The sequence below is a fragment of the Schistocerca americana genome, chromosome 7 (assembly GCF_021461395.2).
Source record: "Schistocerca americana isolate TAMUIC-IGC-003095 chromosome 7, iqSchAmer2.1, whole genome shotgun sequence".
NCBI classification, from domain to species: Eukaryota; Metazoa; Arthropoda; class Insecta; order Orthoptera; family Acrididae; genus Schistocerca; species Schistocerca americana.
The window spans coordinates 16,117,471-16,135,304 of record NC_060125.1 but is presented as its reverse complement, the minus strand read 5'-3'; the positions used below and the strand labels follow the sequence as shown (position 1 = coordinate 16,135,304).

The 17,834-nt window shown below is 41.6% G+C and overlaps 1 protein-coding gene across 1 annotated transcript in view; it reads right to left on the bottom strand.

Annotated features, from left to right (window-relative positions):
- LOC124622226 overlaps positions 1-17,834 on the bottom strand; it is a 71,153-nt gene that overhangs the window by 27,719 nt on the left and 25,600 nt on the right. Inside the window, exons 2-3 of the mRNA XM_047147879.1 lie at positions 16,961-17,268; positions 3,183-3,368 (exon numbers count right to left, since the gene is read on the bottom strand). Of these exons, the coding sequence (XP_047003835.1) occupies positions 3,183-3,368; positions 16,961-17,268 (494 nt within the window). The remainder of the gene's footprint in view (positions 1-3,182; positions 3,369-16,960; positions 17,269-17,834) is intronic.

Genomic DNA, 17,834 nt, shown 5'->3' with positions numbered 1-17,834 from the left:
TGCATCGAGGTAAACACTGTAAAGGTGAAGACTTCTAATTGATGATTATAAAAGTTGAGTCAAATTTTACTGAGGTTATACTACATAAGAAGACAGTAAATAGTAAAAATTAAAAAAGAATTAGCTACAAATAATTACTTTAATAATGAACTTGTAAAATACAACTTGTCAGACTTTCGCAAAAATCTATGAACTGACACAAATTGAACATCCTGTACCCAGGGTTCTTTGAAGTAATCAAGCAAACATGTTTGCTTCCTATTTCCTCTGGGCTGTATTAGAACCATTTCTTGCTCCAAATGAGAAAGTTGTGCTATTGTTGTACCCGAGGGGTCATCATAAATCTTCTGAATGTTTTGAATGTTTCAAATCCTTCAGCCACCTTTGTATAAATGGATCTTCAGGCCCCAGATTCCTTCTTCCCATCCAGGGTGAACCCAAAAACGTTTGTTTTTTTCATCACAGTCATTGACATCATCATCCTGCCCTCATCCTAATGGTTACAGGCACTGCCAGGGAAATATTCGAAAAACGGCTACGTCTACCGTGTGTAAATTTATGGCCTGTGTGGTTGTGTGTACTACTGCTGGAAGAAGAGTAAATGCTCAAAAGCTAGGATGAATGTTGTTGCTTTTAAGTGTTTCTATGTTCCACATACCAATCTGTTAGACCGTAGGTAATTGCCTTTCCCTTATTTTACATATTGCTCCATCCTGGAATTTCCATTATTGTTATAAATTTAGATAAAGTGTCCTTGAGCAAACAACCATTATAATACAAAACAGTTGGGTCATAATTCAGAACAGTAATAAAATAATTTTGTGCTAGCTACGTAACAGAACAACAATTACTTTAAAAAATAGGAACCTCAAGGTCACACCTGTCAGAAATTTTTAATTCAAATGAATTATGTTACGAAAAATCACTAATTCTCCTTCCATTTTCACATTTTATTCCATCTAGTGTAAACACGCAGATTCGTGCCAGGGATACCCTGTGTGTACTGTGTAATTGGTTGACGTGAACCAATCTGCAGTTCCAAACACGTATGCCTGCAGTGCACCTCAGGTGTATAGTGTAATTGAGGTGGAGTGTTAAACACACCGTACAGCTGTTCACCATTTGCTCACACGAAAAACAAAAAAAACAGTGCCGACGAGACAAACGACAAGCACAATGTGTGTCACATCTCACATCACGCGGGCACTGACGCTGACGTGTGGCTCACGCCCAGTGTGACCTTTCAGAGCTTGTGCAAGTACACAGGACGGGAAATGAAGCACCTCCACCAAAGGCTTAAATGCTATGAGGAGAGAAATAATTGGTTAGGGTTCCAAAAATATGAATGTTACATGGAGGAAAGTGTTGTACAGAGTAAACATACTAAAGAGGAAACTTTAGCAGTGGGCAAACGGGCTTTTCGTCGGGACTGGAAAAGAAAGACAGAACACGGGGGAAACATTATCTGAGGGAAAGTTATAAAGAGGTTTCCGTATATCTCTGATCAGCAGTTTACTAAAATATTCAGCCCACCATTCTAGAATCTGTTCTTCTCCTCCTATAAAATTTCCTCCTTTAGCACTGCAGAATACAGTACACGAATAAAAGCCTTTATTTAGTTCACGAACCCTTTCATAGAATTTTCTTACTTCTTCGCCGTTACATTTTTATTCTAGCTCCATACTTCGTGTCTTCTCTGATTTTCATTTCTTTCTTCTGTTGATTCTGTTTACTTCCTCCCTTTCCTTTGTGAAATCTTCCGTATTAGATTTTGTTGCCCTGTTTATCATTTTCTTTCTTGCCTCATTTCCCTCTGTCATTTTCTTTTTACAGTCTTCTTCAAACCATCCTGACACTTAACAGAGTTGGTACGAGGGTGAATCAAATACAAATGGGATTTTTGTTCCTGAGCACCAACAGTTGGTAGGACCGGACCTGTGCTGCTAGTATTGTCGGGTGGTTCCGTGAGGAGCAGGGAGAGCCGGCTATCGCATACCTCCGACAGCTCCGTCCGTAATGCGCAAGATATCTGAGTGACAGGTCTACCTCTCCACTGCGCGATGCATAATTATTACAAAAATTCTTGCTCGTGAAAGAGTTAGAGTGATAGAAATCTTCCAGAGACTGATTGCACAGTTTGGTGATCAAATACTGTCAAGGATGCGTGTGTTTGCTGGCATAAAGATTTTGAGGAAGAATGGGAACGTGTGGAAAATCAGCAATATGATCATCATCCTCGGACCAGTATTACAAACTGAGACATTTGTGCAGTTCGATACATTCTCGAAGGCGACCGATAGGTGAGAGTATCAGAAATAAGTTACGGGAGCTTTCGAGTGATCGTCACAAATTACCTACAGCTCCGGAAAGTTTGTTCCACATGGGTACCTCGCCTTTTGATCAAAAATCAGAAGCTGACACATTCGGAGGTCTGTCAAAGTCTTACAGCAAGGTTTGAGAAATAAAGTGATGCACTTTTCAGTCGGATCGTCAGCTGTGACCTGTGTGTCGGTCCACCACTGCACTCGCACATCCAGACGGGCCAGTAAGGAGTGTTGGAGGAAGGGGGAGGAAGCCCCAGGGAAAGACAGGGCTCAGCTGTCAGCTGGCGTGGTTCTTTCCACCATTTTTCATTTTTACCGGTAAGCCATTTTGCTCACTGCATTTTTACACGAGCAATGCACAATCGGTGCTGCACGCTACTGTGAGCTGCCGAAGAAGGTGAGGGCTGCGTATCGCTTCAAAAGACGAGGTCGACCGCTTTGACAGATCGTCGTCCTCTGTGACAGTGCTGGACCCGATACTGCAGCTCTGGTGATCTCCAAATTACAGAAAATGCACTGGACTTAACTTAGTCGTCCTCCTTACAGCCCGCACCTATCACAATGTGATTTCAATTTATTTAGACAGCTTGAAAAAAGCTCTAGGAGAGCACCAATTTGAAGATGACGGGGGTGTGGAGGAATCCGTGCGCAGTTGGCTTCTGACGTGACCAGCTGCATTCTATAATGCTGCAATAAAGAAACCTTCCTTCTCCCTGGGAAAAATGTACTTCTAAAGCAGGGAATTATGTGGAAAAATAAATTGTAACTGCCTTTTTTTCAATAAATGAATTTTTTAAAAATAAAATCTGATTTATATCGACTCAGCCTTGTACCTATAAATAGTGAGGAATGACTTACTGGAAGGCGAGAGAGATGAGGCGAGGCCGGTGCGGGCAGAGCTGGTTGCAGTGCAGTTCACACAGGTTGTGCAGCTCTCCGAGATCTGCAAACGTCGTGGCCTCCTCCTCGGGTGCCACGTCAAAGAGGCGCAGCTGCAGTTTCTCGAGAGAGCTGGCGGCCTCTTTCAGCACGGGAACCACACATCTGTCAGCAAGTGACACACTTTAAGCTTTTTAAAAATTTTTATTATACGGGATGTACAGAAATACCAAAATTTCCAATACCGGCTGTATTAGAGTGGAAAACATATTTTAGGTATTTATTAAGTGGACAACCTTACACTGTGTGTGCCCTAATTTTACGTCTGTGCAGATGAACTGTAAATAATGTCAGCTCCAGACATCAGCAAGGCACGACGGTGAATAAAACACTCCACCTGCCGTGGCAGAGCACTTTTTCTTTGGGATGTCGCAGCTCAGTGGTGGCTTGAAGGACGAGGAGTGAAAAGAAGTGTGCAAGAAAGTCAACAGAGAAATCAAATGATGAAAGTTGTTAGAACTGTCACTCAGTCATTGGCTAATATCAAAGCAAGACTTATGTATGTTGAGACTTCCTGAGATCTGTTCACCTAGAGTGTCACTGAAGTTGTACACAGAGAAGTAGTGAACATATAATACAGAAGATTTAACGATACACTGTTTACATCTTTGTGTAAATAGTTGACGTACATCTGCACTCTCTTACAGACTGAGTAATTTTTCCTCCTATCTATGTAATTATGTAGTTATGTAGTTCTCAATTCGTTCAAGCAATCAGTCATTCATAATAGGAAACACAATCATATCTCAGTCACTCAAATGATTCAGAAATTTTACTTGTTAGAATGAAATCAGGCGATGATTCTTCTTCTCTGCAGGCTCGTGCTTTGTGGCAGTCTGCTAATCTGTACAAATAAAATGCCTCGTAATTTTGGGAGCGTTGTATAATCAGTCGGGAAACCGCAGATTATGCGGATATTTGGCTTTGATGAAGTTTAACCTTCTGAAGAAGTAATGGAGCTCTTGGATTATTAAATGCAGGTTCGTATCCAGTCTTTCGGAAGGTCCCTTCTGATTAACAACTACGCAATATATTGATGGATATCATTAATTCTCAAATGTCAAATACACACCTTTTGTATAAAGGAGCAATATATATATATATATATCCCTTTTAATCGTACAATTTCGTATCAGTTATCTTTTGTCATAAATTTCAATATTCAGATTACAATTCTTCAAACAAAGCTCAGGCTAATCGGCACGAAGACAATCTCGGAAGCTTTTTCTGACAACCACCAGAGAGAGTACTACAAAGATTAATTATGTGCTCATGGCATAGCTATTGTATGAAACTACTTTGTGCATGGATTCTGGAAGTATGAAGATAGAAAGTTAGTAAACATCATTCAAGGGTAGAATTGTATCAGAATAATTCATCGAATATAAAGAGGTATTACAACCTCGACCTTCTGCAGGAGGAGTCGAAGTCACACGGCCAGAAGTAGTGGCACTGTGCAGCATTTCCACAGCGTCGAGAGAGCTACGAGAAGGCAAGCATCGGGCTCAAATGAGACAAAGGTGATCGCGTGAAGCATCAGAATGACAGACAGAACTATAAACAAGGACTCGGTTACTACCGACAACCGGAGACCATTTTATTTCACTTCAGAACATGAAACTAACATGACGCTTGAGAATTATAGATTTTTGGGCAGGGAGAAACAAAATTAAAAGACATTCCTAAAATAAACACATTCTTGAGCAAAGTATTATGGAATGATCAATGTACAGTTGAAATGTTAGTGTGGTTGGGCACTGGTGAAGTCAATGAATGTGAATGGAAGAAAATGATCACAGTACACAAGGATCTGTAGTGTAGCTATAAGCCTAGGCTACTTTGGAATGTCACAGTTTGGTTGCAAGATGGTGAAGCCAACAAATGTGAATCAAAGAAAACTCACTGTGATGACAAACACATATGTAGCATAGCCTGAAGTTTATGTTAATGTGGAATGTTTAATTAATTGTCAGTTGGGGAAGCCATCAAATGTGAATGGAAGAAAACTGGCTGCCGCGGCAGACTGATCTGTAGTGTAGCCCAAAGTCTAAGTCACATCTGAATGTGGGAGTTTAAATAATAATCTCAAAAACGTAGCGTGGTTTTTGTTTTGTTTTGGAATGCTCCATTTTCCAAGGTCATGATTTCGCAGGAGCCTAAAAGAACAGCTTAAATATTACACAGCATTAAATTTCATATGTCAGCATTCTGCACACCTATATTTCATTATACCGCCCTGTATTTTCAGTTACTCACCATGATTACATTTATCATACGCTTTTGTCTCACTGGTTCCCATATTTGATCTATTTCTCTTAAAAGATACTTTTCAGTGCACTGCTTAGCAATTTTGGTGATTTATATAAAATGACGTACTTCTTACAATATAGCAGAGATGCTGAGTTGCAGATAGGCACAACAAAAAGACTGTCACAAAATAAGGCCTTTGTAAAAATAGACAGACACACACACACACACACACACACACACACACACACACACACACACACACACACGCACGCACGCACGTGTCCACAGTCTCTTCAGCTTCCTGGATTTTTCATTGTTCGATGTACTTCTTACCTACATGTCAGTGCCTAAAATCTGATTTTGATATATGACAATCTCTTTTAATTGGATTCAGATATATTCTTAAGTTTTATCACACTGCCCCACACTCTCTCTCTCTCTCTCTCTCTCTCACACACACACACACACACACACACACACACACACACACACACACACACACACACACACACACACATCTTTCCCTGCTAATGAAGTTCGTGTGTGTGTGTGTGTGTGTGTGTGTGTGTGTGTGTGTGTGTGTGTGTGTGTGCACGTGCGCGCGTGTGTGTGTGTGTGTGTGTGTGTGTGTGTGTGTGTGTGTGTGTGTGTGTGTGTGTGTGTGTGTGTGTGTGTGTGTGTGTGTGTGCACGTGCGCGTGTGAAGGGGGATTTTGCTTGGTAAGTATATTTTTAATTTTTTGCGTTTTAAGAAGAATGTCGTGGATTTATTTGATATAGCAGAATGTGATTCAGTTGTATACCTAAATATATGAGTGTCAGGGCCAGTGAATGCTGTGTGTCTGATGCTCATAGGTTGGCAATGTGTCAGTTATGCATGTACATCAAGTGATGTTTTCAGTAACAGTTTTTGCAGCATGTTTTGCTTTCTTGGTACTGAGGACAGAATTCTAGTTATATAGGTCAAGTGGAGGTTTCAGTGCCAATTTTTGTAGCAAGTTTTGCTTCCTTAGTATCGTGGACTTCTTTCTAGCTATGTGGTCAATTGAAGTTTCCAATACGAGAATTTGTAGTGAGGTTTGGATTTTTGGTTAGACTTTTTTGATACATTTTCTTACAGATTTACTCATTAATTGGTATTATAAAGCTCGGTTTACCTAAACAGGTTAATAAAAAATGACAATACCAAATTGTGTGGGTTTTTGTGGCCTTCATGCAATGTAGATGTTATTGATTCCTGTGTATTATTTTGCTTGGGTATGTGAGTTAACACAGAAAGTCATTTGTTTTGTTTATCACTACCCAAAATCCCCTAATTCCTACGTGTTTCCTGTTACTTTCATGTTATTCTTTAAATTACTATAATCAAATTTTGTATTTGTTTTTGTTTTGTTAATTTACTGAGTTTGTCAGTGTGGTGGACAGAGGTAATATGGCTAAGTATGCTATATTCGTGACTTCTTGGATCAAAGGTGACAGCCAGTAATGTCTCGACATTTCCACTGTCCACATTTCTCGTAAATTTTAACGACTATAACTCTGAAAGTAAGTTTCATGAAATTAGTAATTTTTGTCCCAGGTTGCTTTATGGAAATACTGTTTTGTATGCTTATTGCTTCAGCACTTAAAGGTAATTAGTAATACTTTTAGCTTAACAAATCCAGAAATTAAAAGAGAATCAGCAGACTTATTTTAAAGTTATTTGTTGCTGTTTAGTAAAACATTGCACCCGCCACAACGGAGCCTCACTGTGAAGGCTGTTCTCAAACATGGGATGAGATAGATGGAAATTGCCTAACTATTGTCAAACAATTGGAAACTGCTTTGAATATGTGTGTTGGGAGAGCTCCCCAGAGTTTTGTACCAGAGGTAACAAAGTTACCTCCAGCACTATCCTCTCCTGTCTCCTCTACAGAAGACTATTCATCCACTCGGCTGTGGGTGACGTGTCAGTGGGAGGGCTAGGCAACATTTCCAGGGGAGAAAGGAACCAGGAAGAACTCCGTGTGTTAGACCCATCTCAATAACAGACAAGTTCAAAATGCTGACTTCCCCTGAAACTACACTCAGCCAGTGAGACTCACTTTCACTGTCGGAAACCTGTTCTGTCTCAGGTCAAGAGAAGGGAAATGTGAAAGTGTACAGTCTATCACTAATTTGTAGTTCAAATGTATGGCAAATAATGGTACCTGTTAGGGAAATGTCAGCTAGGGATGTAAAGGAAGATAAGATTCACCTGCCTGGGGGGTCTCATTCAGCATACCGAAGAGGCTAGTCTGGCAGCCGTTGACAAAATGAGGTACAACCGAGAACCGGTTGTGGTGGGTGTTGGAACAAATGATGCCTGTCATCTTGGCTCCGAGGTCATACTCAAATTATCCCAAGCAGATGGCAGGAAAGGCTGAGGAGACCATCCTTGTTCAAAGGTCACGGTTTACAGCACTGACCCCAGAACTTACTGTGGCACCACAGTTCTGAATGGAGTGGAAGGGTCGAATGACAGGCTTCAAAGGTTCTGAAACTTTCTGGAATAGCAAGATAACATCGAGAACTGTACGGTCCCCCTAAATGGATAAGAAATGCACTACATATCAGAGGCTGCTACCCAGGTAGCTGAATGTGTATTGAGTGCACCCAAGGGCTTTTTAGATTAGGTAACCCAATATTCACTCCAGACAATGACAGATGTAGGGGACGCAGAAGTGTCCGTATAAGATTCAAAGAAATGCCTCGTACAGGTGAGAGTCTTAAAATCCTACTGATTAATTGCAGCAGGATTCAGATGAGAGTGACTCACATAATGCTAGGTGCAGAAATCCGGTTAAAACCGGAAACTGATGGCAGTGAGATTTTTGTGAAAACTTTAAATGCGTATTGAAAGAGTAGGCTAATGTAAATGGATGTAGTGTATTTCTCATAGTAGATGAGAAGAATACAGTTTTATAAGTGGTGGGCATGGCAGGGTACCCTGCAAAACATTATTAAACCACCTACTTCATACTGTCTGGAAGACCAGTCACGATAGAAATATATTGGATATAACAATAATAAATAAACCTGAGCTCTTTGAGGATTTACACATAGGCCAGTATCAGTGACTGAGGCAGCTGTAGTAACAATGATTAGCAAAATACAAAAAGCACCAAAATGAGTAGAAACATTCACAAATTCAGTAAACTAGATAGAGATGACGTAGTGCCATATCTCAGTAAGGAACTCAAAACATTGAGCTCTAGTGAGAATACTGCAGACAAACTGTGGCTTAGGTTTAAAAAAATAATTGCCCATAAATTTGACAGATATGTACCTAGTAGAGCAGTTCATTTTCTTTAAACATTGGGCTACGGACAGAGAGGCGCTACAAATTTGGCTGCCAAGAGAGCAATGACTACCGTCACAGAAATTTATCGAAGGCCTGTCGAGAAACCAAAAGAAATTCAGATCGCGAGTAAAGGCTGTTGCTGGTATGTCTCCAGACACTCGTGGGCACGACAGGGACTGAGACTGAGAGTAGCAAAGCAAAAGCAGAAATGCTTAACTTGATTTTCAAATGTTCTTTTACAAAGGAAAATCTACGGGTGCTGACTCAATTTAATTCTTGCACCACTGCAAAGATAAGCAATATAGATTTCAGTGTCAGTGGTGTTGAAAAATAACTGAAATCACTAGAACTGAACAAATCTACAGGGCCTGACGGAATCTCCATCAAATTCCATATCAGACCTGTGGCTAATTTACAATAATCTATCGCAGATCACTCAAACAAAAACCTGTGCCCTTAGTTGGGAGAAAGCACAGGACACACACTTCCACAAGAAGGATGGCAGAAGTGATCTACAAAACTACCATCCAATATATTTAGCATCCATCTGCTGTAGAATCTTAGAATATATTCTGAGTACAAATGTAATGCTGTATGTTGAACAGAATGACCTCCTCCATCCCAACCAGCATGGATTTTGAAATCATTGATCGTGTGGATCCCAACTCATACTTTTCTCACAGGAAATCTTAAAAGCCACAGATCGAGGCAGTCACGGAGATGCAACATTTCTCAATTTCCGAAAAGCGTCTGACTCAGTACCGTAGCTATCCTTATTACTGAAAGGATCATTGTATGGGCTGTGAAGTGAAAGTTGTGAGCAGGCTGAGGAATTCTCGGGAGGGAGGACACAGTGTGCTATCTTGATGGAGAGTCACTGTCAGGTGTTGCAGTAACTCAGGGTGTGCCCCACAGAAGTGTGTCCAGACACTTCTGTTCATGTTGTATATTAATGACCTTGAAGACAATATTAACTGTAATCTCAGACTTTTTGCAAGTGATGCAGTTATCTATAATGAAATACTATCTGAAAGAAGCTGCACAAATAATCAGTAAGCTCTTGACAAAATTTCAAAGTGGTACAAAGATTGGCAACTTGCTCTAAATGTTCAGAAATGTAAAATAGTGGACTTCGAAAAACAGAAAAAATGTAGTATCCTATGACGAAAATATCAATGAGTCACTGTTGGAATCGGCCAAATCATACAAATACCTGGGTGTAACACTTTATAGGGATACGAAATTGAATGATCACATAGGCTCAGTAATGAGTAAAGAAAGCAGGCAGTAGAGTTCAGTTTATTGGTAGATTACTGGGGAAGTGCAATCAGTCTATAAAGGAGATTGCTTACAAATCATTTGTGCGACCTATTCTAGAATATCGCTCAAGTGTGTGGGACCTGTACTACGTAGGATTAACACGAGATGCTGAACGTATACGGAGAAGGGCAGAATGAATGGTCACAGGTTTGTTTGAGCCGTAGCAAGAGACTGTCACAGAGATGTTGAAAGAAGTGAACTGGCAGGCTCTTGAAGTGAGACATAAATCATACCAGGAAAGTCTACTGAAGTTCTAAGAACTGGCTTTAAATGCTGACTCTAAGAATATACTACAATGCCTTACATATCACTCACACAGGAAGATTTTCACTGTACAGCGGAGTGTGCGCTGATATGAAGCTTCCTGGCAGATTAAAAAGGTGTGCCGGACCGAGACTCAAACTCGGGACCTTTGCCTTTTGCGGGCAAATGCTCTACCAACTGAGCTACCCAAGCACGACTCACGCCCCGTCCTCACAGCTTTACTTCTGCCAGTACCTTGTCTCCTACCTTCCAAACTTTACAGAAGCTCTCCTGCAAACCATGCAGAACTAGCATGGAGTGTGTGCTGATATGAGACTTCCTGGCAGATTACAATGGTTCAAATGGCTCTGAGCACTATGGGACTCAACTGCTGAGGTCATTAGTCCCCTAGAACTTAGAACTAGTTAAACCTAACTAACCTAAGGACATCACAAACATCCATGCCGGAGGCAGGATTCGAACCTGCGACCGTAGCGGTCTTGCGGTTCCAGACTGCAGCGCCTTTAACCGCACGGCCACTTCGGCCGGCTGCAAAAGGCAAAGGTCCCGAGTTTGAGTCTCGGTCTGGCACACCATTTTAACCTGCCAGGAAGTTGCAAGATCAGAATAATTACAGCATGCACAGAGGCATTAACAATCATTCTTCCTGCACTCTGTACAAGAGTGGAACAGGAAGAAACCCTAATAACAGGTACAGTGGGAGGTACCCTCTGCCAAGCACCTCACAGTGATTAGTGAAATCTTGATTAGATGTAGATGTACGTTAGTGATGCTAAAAGTGCTGGGCACTATCTGGATTCTGACTGCCTCTGAACTGAGAATTTAAATTCAAAACAGTTGTGTGTGCGTGCGCAAACTACTGCAAGACCGCCTTACATTGATTTCGAGTCTGGACAATGGCTAGATTGCAGAGATGAAATTAGCTTCCACACTGCCACAGAGAGGAGAGGGACAGATATAGAAGAGATAAAAGGTTTCACACTTTATGCAACACCATCCATAACTTATCAAGCACCTCTCGTCGAGCTTGTAGTCGACACTGGAATGTATGTGCCAGCCAGCTAACTAATGGGCTGCTTCAAGTACAGACTACACAAACCTGCAAAGCTCAGATCCAGCAAAAATGTCTATTGGCACAGCTTTACCTTTCTTAGTAGATATGACACAGCTGATGAGGTAAGCTCTGTTGCCTCATCTCTGAGACAACTACATGCTCTCATTAATACAAGGGTTGCCCAGAAAATAATGCAAAGCATTTTATTTTTTCAGCCAGAAACAATGCTACAAATGCAAAACATTACATACGTATTATTTGAAGTCTCCCGAGAGAGTGTGCCAAGTTTCAGTCACTTCCGACGGATAGCGTAGCTTCGGGACAGTTTCAGAATGGCGTCTGTAGGTGACAGACGTTACGAGTGATGTGCCATCATCGAATGACTCGCTGCAGGAAAAGAAATTGTGGGGAATACTCAAAAACGCTTGTCCAGAGTTTAAGGAGCACCTGCTGTTGACAGAAGTACAGTCAGTTGTTGGGCACTGAGGGTGAAGTGACACGAAGGCAGTTCGGCAGAGCTCCACGATTTTCAGCGGTCGGGGAGACCGTTGACAGCTCTCGCACCTGACCTAGCCCCCTCGCACTTCCACTTGTTTGGGCCATTAAAGGATGCAATTCGTGGAAGACATTTTGAGGGCAATGAGGAGACGATTCAGACAGTGAAGCACTGGCTCTGGCCCCAGAACAAGGATCGGTACCGACAGGGCACACACGCCCTCGTCTCGTGCCGGAGGAAGGCTGTAGAACAGGATGGAGATTACATAGAAAAATAGGGTGTGTAGATTAAGGAAAGGCAAACCTACGTTTCTAGCATTTGTAGACTTACAGAAAGCTTTTGACAATGTTGACTGGAATACTCTCTTTCAAATTCTGAAGGTGGCAGGGGTAAAATATAGGGAGTGAAAGGCTATTTACAATTTGTATAGAAACCAAATGGCAGTTATAAGAGTTGAGGGGCATGAAAGGGAAGCAGTGGTTGGGAAGGGAGTGAGACAGGGTTGTATTCTCTCCCTGATGTTATTCAATCTGTATATTGAGCAAGCAGTGAAGGAAACAAAAGAAAAATTCGGAGTAGGAATTAAAATCCATGGAGAAGAAATAAAACGTTTGAGGTTCGCCGATGACATTGTAATTCTGTGAGAGACAGCAAAGGACTTGGAAGAGCAGTTGAACGGAATGGACAGTGTCTTGAAAGGAGGATATAAGATGAACATCAACAAAAGTAAAACGAGGATAATGGAATGTAGTTGAATTAAGTTGTGTGATGCTGAGGCAATTAGATTAGGAACTGAGACACTTAAAGTAGTAAAGGAGTTTTGGTATTTGGGGAGCAAAATAACTGATGATGGTCGAAGTACAGGGGATATAAAATGTAGACTGGCAATGGTAAGGAAAGCATTTCTCAAGAAGAGAAATTTGTTAACATCGAGTATAGATTTAAGTGTCAGGAAGTCGTTTCTGAAAGTATTCGTATGGAGTGTAGCCATGTATAGAAGTGAAACATGGACGATAACTAGTTTGGACAAGAAGAGAATAGAAGCTTTCGAAATGTGGTGCTACAGAAGAATGCTGAAGATTGGATGGGTAGATCACATAACTGATGAGGAGGTATTGAATAGGATTGGGGAGAAGCGAAATTTGTGGCACAACTTGACCAGAAGAAGGGATCGGTTGGTAGGACATGTTCTGAGGCTACAAGGGATCACCAATTTAGTATTGGAGGGAAGCATGGAGGGTAAAAATCGTAGAGGGAGACCAAGAGATGAATACACTAAGCAGATTCAGAAGGATGTAGGCTGCAGTAGGTACTGGGAGATGAAGAAGCTCGCACAGGATAGAGTAGCATGGAGAGCTGCATCAAACCAGTCTCAGGACTGAAGACCACAACAACAGCAACAGATGAAACACCATTATTTTGTGTGTGTAATTCTCATTACGTTCAATAAAGAGTTGTTGAAGAAAAAAAAATGTGGTGCATTACTTTCTGGGCAACCCTCGTAAGTCGACGTGGAAGGAATCGTGCAATAGAAGGCAGGACCTGACCTAAAAATAGTACAAATCAATGCAGTCCAACCAGTTTTATTCCAAATACCTTAGTATGGGGGTATGCTGGAATGGTAGAGTGGTGATTCTGAAGTTTAACGATGTTGCTTACTTAGCCTCATAATTGTGTGACACACTACTGATCCTCGTGTTAGCACATTGACGAGATATCTCTGAGGAAGACGGAGGTGAAAAATTGGCTCAGTCAGTCATCCAACACTCCCTATTCCAGTGCTGTCACCCTATCAGGGGCCAGGCCTTCTGTGAAAGCAGCCACGCCATTTACCAGCTCTGTTGCAACCACTCCACAGCTTTTCATATCAGTACGACTACCAGCCAGCTGTCCACCGGGAGGAACGGCCACTGCCAAACTGTGGCCGAGAGCGAAGTGGACCGCCCTGGGGCACGGCGTGCAGCTGAACATAATTTGCTCGATTTCGACGCCTGCATCATTACCTGGGGCATCTGGGTCCTCCCATTCACTACCAGCCTTTCCGAACTGTGCTCCTGTAACTATCCCAAACTCAACCTACAGTAACATACTGTTCCTGCACTCTGTATCCGACAGTTTCCACTCCCCTACATTCTGTTATCTCCTCTCCATTCCCATCTCCCACCCTCCTTGTTTGCTATTCTCTGCCATTACACCTGCCCACGTTTCCTCGCTCCTCTCCTCGTTTGCTCCTTGTTTTCCCTACCTACCTGTCCCACGACCTCCTAACGCCGCACTCGTCAGCATTCGAGTCCCCACTCACTCCGCTAGGCAGCGTTCGTCTCTCTCTGCACTCGTACACTACCGCCCCTTCCACTTCCTTGCCCCTCCAGATTGTCGCTCGTATCCCACATCGCAGTCGCATTCCGGCCCGAGAAACTGAAGTCGGTGGTCGTGTCTGCGTGAGGTATGCTTTCTTGTACGTACGAATGGCACGTGTCTCTCTTTTACTGATGATGGCTGTGGCTGAAAGCTTTATATAAATGTCTTTAAATTGTGCTCGTCTGTAACTTAATATGTCTTCTTTATGGTAAGTAGCAATCTGTCTTTTCCTACATTGTCGATATTCCTACCCTGAGTTTCCATTACAACAAATCTTCTCGAGAGAGAAAAGCTCGTATCCAAAAATCGATAGGGATCTAGATATCACCATTCCGGTGAAACTCGGCTCGTCCTCTTCTCACACGATGTCCTGCAAACTGTAAATCGAGGGCAACAGGCAAACTGCAAATTCCTAGATCTGCAGGAAGCATTCGACACGGTGCCAAACAGCAGACCATTAATGAAGGTTCAAGCTCGTAGAATAGGTTCTCAGATAAGTAAGCATCTCTAAGAGTGTTTACGTAATAGAAAAGTTAGTTAGTTCATTTCGTGTTCCACGGATCATTTTTGCATGATAAATCGTAATCGTCAAACGAGTCTTATTTGATGTTCGCACTGCAAATTAATTTGTAAATATGGCTATATGCTGAACATTTATAAGTTTTTTTTATTATGTATTAAATATACAGATGTGAGTTAGTAACTCTTACCCACAACATTTTACATGTTACAATAATGGAAATTCTTGTACAGAACAGGAGTTGTCAAGTAGAAAGTTTTTTAATTTCTTTTCAAATTTTACTTGGCTGCCTGTCAGACATTTTATGTCCTTGTGTAAGTGATCAAAAATGTTAGTTGCAGCACTGTGCACGCCTTTTTGTGCAAAAGACAACCTTAATGTGGAGTGATGAATGTCATTTCTCCTTCTCCTATTGTAATTTTGTACATCATTGCTCCTTTCGAACTGTAGTGGATTATTTACAACAAACTTCATGAGGGGATAAATACACTGGGAAGCAGTAGTCAGAACTCCTTAAACAGATGTCTACAAGTTGATCACAGGTGAGCAACACATATTATTCTTACAGCCCTTTTTGAGTTATGAAGACTTTATTTTTTAAAGATGAGTTATCCCAGAAAATTATTTCATATGACGTTATAGAATTAAAAAATACAAAATGTCAGCTTACTGTTTTGTCTTTCCGTGGGATTTTCAATGTTTCTAAGCGCAAATGTGGGTGAACTAAGTTGTTTCAGGAATTCCAAAATTTGTTTTTTCCAATTTAAATCCTCATCAATGAGGACAGTGAATGTTCCTCACAGAGAAAGTAACCATCAGGATTTCCCCAGGGAAGTGTGCTAGGACCACTCTTGTCCTCTGTACATCTATATACACAAATTACCAGACAGATAGGGTGAACAGCAACAATTTTCTGACAATCTCAGTCGGTCCGTTGCAATTAGGGGACATCGGCTAGTATGTACTTTTCAATGTCAATAAACCTTACCGACAGCTGTACACTTTAAGATATTTTATTTTATTTTGAAAGCAACCAGTTTCGGCAATTTGTGTTCGTGTTGCCATCTTCAGGCCCCGTACACTATACAATAAGTTCTGCACGGTTCACAGAAGAGTTTCTGTGAAGTCTGGAAGGTAGGAGATGAGGTAATGGCAGAACTGAGGCTGTGAGGATGGCTCATGAGTCGTGCTCGGGTAGCTCAGACGGTAGAGCACTTGCCCGAGTTCGTGTCTCTGTCTGGCACACAGTTTTAATCTGCCAGGAAGTTTCATACAATAAGTTCATTGACACTGAAAATTTTCTGATGCTGTAGTTTATGGAAAGTGTCATCTTTGAGTGATTGTAGGAAGATTCAGGACGTCTTAGACAGAGTTTCTATTTTATGAGATGGATGGCAGCTTGCTCTAAATGTGGGGAAATGTAAGTTAATAAAAATGACTACGAAAAACAATTCTGTAATGTCTGAATACAGTATTAGTGGTGTGTGACCTGACAGAACATCTAGGCATAATGTAGCAAAGTGATAGGAAATGGAATGAGTGTGTAAAGAGAAGGCAAGTGGTTGACTTTAGTTTTTTGGGAGAATTTTATGGAAATGTAGCTTAGCTATAAAGAAGTCTGCAAATAGAATACTTGTGTTTTGAATGCTGCTCAAGTGTTTGGAATCCGTACCAGATTGGATTAAAGGAATACATGCAATTATTTCAGATTTGAAATCTGTTACAGGTTTGATCAACGCGTATTGCAGAAATACTCTGAGAACTGAAATCCGAATGCCTGTAGGGAAGAAAATATCATTTTTGTGAAGCACTATTGAGAATATTTAGATAACTGGCATTTGTGACAGACTGCAGAATGATTCTACAGCAAGCGACATACGTATCACGTAATGACCACAAAGGTAAGGTAAGAGAAATCGGCACTGGTACAGAGGAGAACAGATAGCCACTTTTCAGCTTGCTCCATTTACAAGTGTAGCAGGAAAGATAGTGACTAGAGGTGGTAAAAGGTATCCTCCGCCACGCACCGTACACTGGCTCGTGGAGTATTTTACGTCTGTGTGAATTTAGGTGACGTACCAGAACGTGGAGAAAGATGCCGACAGGCTCACCTCTTCCCCGCCATGGTCCAGCGCACGGTGGCAGAAGTGAGTGTGTCCCTCTTGGCCTTCACGAAGTACTCGACGTCCTCCAGTGGGTGGTAGTCACAGCTGAGGTTTATCTCCCGCAACTTCGAGCAGGTGTCTGCCAGGAAGCGCAGCAGCACGGGCCCCGCACCTCTCCGATTCTCGAACACTTCCAGGCTCTGCAAGTGTTCCAGGCGTGACACCAACTCCGCGTACTGTCGGTCGGCCAGTAAGTTGTTGGCGATTATCAGCTTCTCTATCTTCGGACACTTCTCAAATATGTACTTCAGGAGCTGCAGGGAGAACAAATTGCAGTGTATTTGTTAGTACATCAGTATTTTCCATAGATTACATCTCATTATGGGGTGTAACTATTCCTTTACTATTGTCATATTTCATACACTGAAACCAACCTTCTCAATACTAGTATTGCTATTAATATTCTCTACGGATTTATACAGCTGCATTCTCGTTAATGTGAAAATGAGTGTAAGAACACCATCTACATCCACACTCAGCAAACCGCAGTGAAGTTGGAGCGCGCCGGGACATGTATCGTGTATTAGTGCCACTTAAAGTTCATGTCACAACTGGATGAACCGGTTTTGAAACATTTCCTCACCCAGTAGATAGTGCGCAGTGTTCTCGACCTACCTTGCTTTGCTTATTCAATATTGTCTTCCCGGTAGCTGCGTCTGTCTCACCTAAATCACACTGAAATTAAGAAGCCAGGATCCTAGGTTAAGTTTTCCAAAATCAAAAGTCAAGATCGTATTCACTGTTGAACATTTATGTCAACCACAGTGCGATTTATTTGTTATCACTCGCAAACACAATATTCATGTGACCAGGCCTCTTA